General features: G+C 36.9%; 1 protein-coding gene and 1 pseudogene across 1 annotated transcript; one reads left to right on the top strand and one right to left on the bottom strand.

Moving 5' to 3' along the window:
- LOC104718087 (cysteine-rich receptor-like protein kinase 45) lies at positions 661 to 2,380 on the top strand. Its single transcript, XM_010435764.1, has 6 exons — positions 661 to 804; positions 891 to 988; positions 1,066 to 1,276; positions 1,361 to 1,598; positions 1,693 to 1,831; positions 1,910 to 2,380. The coding sequence occupies exons 1-6, from the start codon at positions 735 to 737 to the stop codon at positions 2,216 to 2,218; spliced, it is 1,065 nt and encodes a 354-aa protein (XP_010434066.1). The 5' UTR covers positions 661 to 734; the 3' UTR covers positions 2,219 to 2,380.
- Positions 2,605 to 6,503, bottom strand: LOC104748762 (annotated as a pseudogene).

Raw genomic sequence — 6,737 nt, 5'->3', positions numbered from 1 at the left:
TTTTTTTTTTTTTTTTTTTTTTGGTATCCTCTCACAACTTTGATAACCCAAAATAAAAGTCACAATACTCTAGTTGTTCATCCGCCTTCATTGGCTATCGTTGGAAACCATTTTCAACCCAACTAAATCCTTTTATGTTTATGCATCTCTTCTCCGCCTTGTTGTTAACGAGAATGTATTAAACTTTTTGGCAAAAAAAATCTCTTAATGCTTTGTATGTCTCCGGATTAAGGACTAATACAAGTGTGTTTTGCACAAATAACCTCACGTTGGTTTCACAATTTTTTTGCTGGTCGAGGGTCGAAACGTATATAAATCATCGCTTTCCGGGCATTGAGGGGAAAAAGGTGGATCATTTGGCTTTCCTATGGTTGTTCTTTGTTAACACGTACGTCTTGGATATGGTGTAATTTTGAAAAAGAAAATTACTATGTACTTTAAAAAAAAAGAAAAAGAAAAAAAAAATCAAAGTTTTAGAAGAAGTTAGTTGGTACCCAAAAAGAAAAAAAAAAAATGAAGAACCCAAAAATCCAAAATGAATAATAGAAGTCAAGGTCAACTGACTTGACTCGATCGATATTGACAAAGTCAAATAGTTGAAGAAACAACTTGTATAATAAGTTATATTTTATTAGATACTCTAATAAATTTGCAGTGACTTGTTTGCTAAGAACCACCGTCTTCGTCTTCGTCTACGTTTTCGTTTTATCTTCGTCTTCGTTTTCTTCTTCACTATGGCCGTTGCTTCGCTTCTTGATACCGTTTTCAGACGAAGAAAGAAGAAGTCTACTGAGTTGATAAACAGTATGTACTGTACATGGTTTCATCTTTTCAATTATCTTTTTCAAATCTGACACATAACCCATCAATTATACTTGTTTATCTAATAGATTATGCAGTTTTCGAATTTGACTTCGACACCATTAGAGCCGCAACAAATGAGTTCTCAGATGTGATTGGTCGTGGAGGATTTGGTTCTGTTTACAAGGTTGTCTCTTTAATCTTTACTAATTTTTTTTTTTTTTCATGGGATTGTAATAAAAACAGATATGTTTTTATTTTCAGGGTAGGCTTCGAAGTGGACAAGAAATAGCAGTGAAGATATTACTTAAAAGTTCAATTAGAACTCATAGACAGTTTCATAATGAACTTAATCTTTTGTCAAAGCTTAGGCACAAGAATCTTATCAATCTTCTTGGTTTCTCCACTAAACGAGACCACTATTGTCTTGTTTATGAGTTCATGCCTAACTCGAGCCTTGATTGTGTTATACTAGGTTAGACAGTCTAAAACAGAGTATCCTTTCCAAATCACGTCTAGTTTCAATCTCTCATCATTTGTCATAATGTTTGTGTTACAGATCCACACAGAGCTTCTCAGCTAAGTTGGGAGATGTGTCGAAACATTATCCAAGGCATAGCTTGTGGTTTACGTTACCTTCATGAAGAATCAGGGTTGTGGGTCGTTCACCGCGACATTAAACCTGCAAACATTCTATTAGATTCAAATCTAAAACCGAAAATCATGGGATTTGAATTGGCAATGATGATGCAACAAGGTGGAAACGAAGCTGAATCAACTGAGATTGTTGGTACCGTGTAAGTGAAGTTTTATGATATAACACTTGAAGGGGAAATGTTTTGAAGATGTTGACTGATACTGATACATAAAATGTTTTGAAATAATCTACAGAGGGTATTTAGATCCAGTATATATGCGAAGCGGACGTGTTTCTGTCAAATCTGATGTTTATGGCTTTGGAGTTACAATCTTGACGATCATTAGCAGAAGGAAGGTTTGGATTGTGGACGGAGACTCTTTAATCGAATATGTGAGTTTTTTTATATTAATGTAAAAGTGTGTATGATGGTTAAGTTGTTCCTTAATCGTAGTTCTTGTCTTCTTTTAGGTTATGAGATGCTGGAACAGAGGAGAAGCCATCGATGTGATCCATGAAATGATGAGAGAAGAAGAAAGAGAAGATTCGATAAGCGAAATCTTGAGATATATTCACATTGCTTTGTTATGTATCGATGAGGATGCGGAGACAAGGCCGAGTATTGATAAAGTTCTTCATTGGTTTAGTTGTTTATCTACGCCTTTGCCTGAACCATTCATTGGTAATCGATTTCTTGCAGAGGAAGAAACAAATCTGTCTTGGTCACCGTCTCTATCTCCCGGTCATAGCTCTGTCATGTCACCTATATCTTCGCGTTAATAAGATTGAGCATGATAGTATAAGATTAACTCTGCTTGAATGCTCGATTAATGAGAGTTTAGGATGAGAATGATTAATGTAATTTGCCGTTGTTTTCTTGTGTTTGTGCCGTAATCAAATAAAAACTATAAAGAGGATAGAGCGATCCAAAACTGTTTTATTTTTTATTGTTTAGTAATGACAGATCTCGTATCATCTGCTAAAGAACAATCTGAGCAACATAAGCAGTTTCACTAAATCCACTGACCATACACGAGGATCCAATAACTATTTTTATTTGAATGTTCTGTAATAACCAATCTGGAATCTTACAAAACACTAAAATATAATAACGTAAGCTATTTAATTACGTACACTTATCGAATTATACAGGGGATGGGAACATTTTTACCAACCAAGTATTGTTATCGTTCATCGTGCTTCCAGTTCTGTTTGTTTTGCTTCGTTTATGGAGAACACGTAGTCAGCCGACGCTAACTGTTGGTTACTGTTCAATACGTTTGAGAAAGTTGGCTGTTTTGGTATCGGGAGATTGTTATCGTTGCTCAACATATAAACGATTTGCGAAATCGTGGGTCTATCATTAGGATGATCTTGAACACAAAGAAGTGCGATGTGAACACACCGCATCACTTCTTTTACGGAATACGAGCCACACAGTGCTTCTTCATCTATGATGCTTACACCTTTTGTTTCGCACCAAGTTTCCCATGCCTGAAGATGATCAAGAACATATATATTTTGGGATTGATCTGAGGTAAGTTACTCTTTATGTATGGTAGATAACTGATATTCAACTATAGAAACACTTACATACGCAATAAGGCTGTGTTTTTGGTCGTTATGAACAAACCTTGTCGCCTTTTTACCCGAGACGATCTCCAATAACAAGACTCCGAAGCTATATATATCCGATTTCTCTGAAATCATTCCGCCTAATGCATATTCCGGCGACATATAGCCACTGGAATCAACCCACCAATCCAAGTTAGTCCTATGACTTTCAGTATAAATAAATAGGTCGTGCTATTGTTTTCATATGATTTAGTTTCCATGTAAAACGTATTTTTAACAGAACATTTAAGTGTTTTCAAACATCAAATGGAATAAAACACCATTCCCTTTCAATTTACGTTTGTGTTTACAGTTTGTAAATAATGATTGATAAAAGGACTAACTATGTGTGTTAAATCCAAAATTTGAAACAAATGAAAACGTAGTAGATGTGCACTTACAATGTCCCAACGATTCTGTGGGTGCTATCATTGATTTGCTTGCAACCAAAGATCCTTGCGGTTCCAAAATCAGAAATCTTAGGATTCATCTCATCGTCGAGAAGAATATTGCTTGCCTTAAGATCTCGATGAATGATCCTGGGACGTGAGTCCTCATGCAAATATTGAAGTCCTCTCGTCGTCCCATTTATTATATACATACGCTTCTCCCAATCCAATTCCCTACACTTTAAAGAATCTATATTCCCAAAAAACGAAACGTTAAGAGGTCACATATTAAAGAAACAAATAAACTAGTACTTATGGTCTCAAATTCATATTTTAGTAGTTTTGACTATATATATATATATATATCACCAGTCACCACTCACCAAAGAGTAAACCATCAAGGCTCTTATTGGACATGTACTCGTAAATTAGGAGCTTCTCGTCGCCCTCAACACAATATCCTAAAAGCCTCACCAAGTTTTTGTGTTGAAGCTTTATTATTAAAACAACTTCATTCTTGAACTCTGTCAGACCTTGACTTGATTTTTTTGAAAGCCTTTTAATCGCCACATCCATCCCATTTGGTAGCTTTCGCTAACGGTCAAAATCACTTTCGTTACTATAACCAAAGTTATAACTATATTTCAGTGTTATATGCCCCATGTGAATATTGTGGTAGCTACTTTGTTTAAAACTTTATCCAAACCAGCCTTCTCTAATATAAAAGCTTATGAGTATTTATCAAAAAAGAAAAAAGCTTGTGAGTACTAATTTGCGTATTGTTTACCTTGTAGACTGGACCAAAACCGCCTTCTCCTAACTTGTTTTCCTCAGAGAAAGAATTTGTTGCAGCCATTATGTCATGTAGATTTAGGTAACACAAATTTTCTTCATTATCATCATCAGTTATGCCGCCTTCTAATAGCACTCTGCTCTGTTTTTGGTCTGTGTAAAACTCGACTTTCAGATGCTTGTGAAGGAATCTTGTATAATGAAATATGCTTATAAGAAATGCGCACCAAAACCAATTTCACCTCTTAGTTTTCTTCTTCTTCTAGAACAAATGTAACAATACAAACCAACAAAAGATACAACTGTTGCTGCTAGTGATGATAATACAACGCGTAACACAATGTTTCTTCCTCTAGCATGCTTTGTTTCCCCTGAAAAGAAAATGAAGCTTAAAAATATCTCTGACGCAATCACCTTTTGTTTTTATTCTTTTGAAAATGCTTACCCTGGATTGAAGCTACAGATCTAAGAAAAAATGTGTGTCCCTTTCTGTCATTTACATCGAGTTGTTGGAGATTAAAGGCATTTGTTGTCCACATCAAACACTTCTCGCCATCATATGCATAGGCCGAGCAAGAACAATTAGCTTGGCAAGCTGAGGCACACATTGTAACAGGATTTGCTGCCAAGACCAGTGTTGTTGTTGGATCAGTGGCTAATTTCATGTTTCCAATAGGAAGGAAATTGTCATTTCCTTTGCCACATTGAAATTTGGTTTCCCTTTCACAACCACCAGAGAAATCATTCGAGTCCAACTCATGGTTAATTGATTGTCTAAATCCAGGAACACATTTACAAGGCATCTGCTCTTGGTTTTCATTGCAAACACCAAACGATCCACAATACCTATAAACCGCACATGTGTATCTTGGTTGAGACCATATCACACCCCACATCTGGATCTCAACTAACAAAACGTGTAGCATGAACCGCCCCGAAACATCCATGACCAAACGATGTGTGGTATAGTTCTCTACTGAATGAGTGATGTAAGACTCATCCAGATTCAACTTGAAAACCAAGGGAATGAAAGCAGAGTTAAATCGTTTATGAAATATGAAATTTTGGAACTTTGTTTATTCAGCTCAAGGTTTACAATGTTGTAATCTGCTTATTTATACAAGTTCCATAAACCCTAGAGTGCCTTGACAGATGTCAACATCTAACTACACAATTTGCATCTAAGGCTGTGAATTGGTTAGATGTCTCTATCATCGATCTGCAACTTGATCTCTTTATGTTTGTTTGAGTCGTACTGTCGGGAAGCGTGGCTGAGTTCTTTACTTCTATGGTTTTGTCCCAACATGATGCTAGCATGGTTTTGTCTTTAATGGAAGTTTGCCTTTTGTCTGTTGATGACGTAACTGTTGCAGCGTTCGCAGAAGAGGTAAGAGATGACCGTTGAATCGTTGTGGGCTTGGCAGGCTTCTTAACGGGCTTCTTCTCGTTCTGCATTTGGCCCATTTGATTCACTTGTATAGCGACACCGTTTTGTTGTTTTGCAGAGGATGTAGAAAGCAAATACTCTGGTTTGGCTTGAGGCTTTAGTCGAGTATTGCTATCAGGGAATACCCTCGTCGGTGAATCTAAATTGATCATCCCATGGCTCGCTGAACCAATATGGCTTAGATCCGTTCCATACCGTGATGAGAGAGTGTGTTGTATTTAGGTCAACCTCAAGAGAGTATTGACCTGGTGATGGATCTGTCAAGCTTTTCCAAGAAGTGAGAAGTTGACTTCCCAATTTGATTTTAGCGCCTGGAAGCCAAGTATCCGAGGAATGATCAAAACTTTGCCACAACACGGCGGCAGAAGCGGTAGCCCCATCTCTCAAGACTAGATTACCATTATCAAGAAGAATAGCTTGAACATCCTTGCTACTACTAGCATTAACACGGGTCGACCAAATTGTTGTACCGATCATTTTATCATAGAGAATTAAGTTTCCATCTGATATTTTTAGTAAGAAGGTAGATATACTTTGGAATTGAGATCCTCCTACGACCCTTTGGACAGGAGATTCTCGATTAGCGACCCAAACAATAAGTCCGCAGAGAGACTTGCTTGTACCACATGCCTATGTAAAATCCAAAAGTACCTGGAGTTGGATTGAAGAGACCGAGTTCGAATATATCACCGCTGGAAACAATGGTCTGAAGTCCTGAAAGAGGTTGATTGGTTGAAATGGTGTCAGTTGCACAAGAATTTTGAAAAAACAAGAACATCAAGACAGCAAAGAATAACACGTTATTCTTGCAATTAGTCTCCATGTTGGTGTGACTACAAGACCGTTTTGAAGATGTAGCAATTATGAAATTAGCCCTGTTTGGCGCATAGACGCTTCACTTCTGTTGCTGCGACGCTAACCCAGTGATTCTAGAGACACCGATGTTGACTTAAGCTTGAAAGAAGCTTGAAGTCTTTTGGGAATCCTAATCCTATTAAGTATTGGTTTTGAAAGGATTAGGATAATAACAAGTTATATTTGGGAGCTATCTAAATAT

Source organism: Camelina sativa, chromosome 2, assembly GCF_000633955.1.
Source record: "Camelina sativa cultivar DH55 chromosome 2, Cs, whole genome shotgun sequence".
In the NCBI taxonomy this organism is placed as follows: Eukaryota; Viridiplantae; Streptophyta; class Magnoliopsida; order Brassicales; family Brassicaceae; genus Camelina; species Camelina sativa.
Note: the sequence above shows the minus strand (reverse complement) of the source record. Positions and strands in the feature narration are given on the sequence as shown.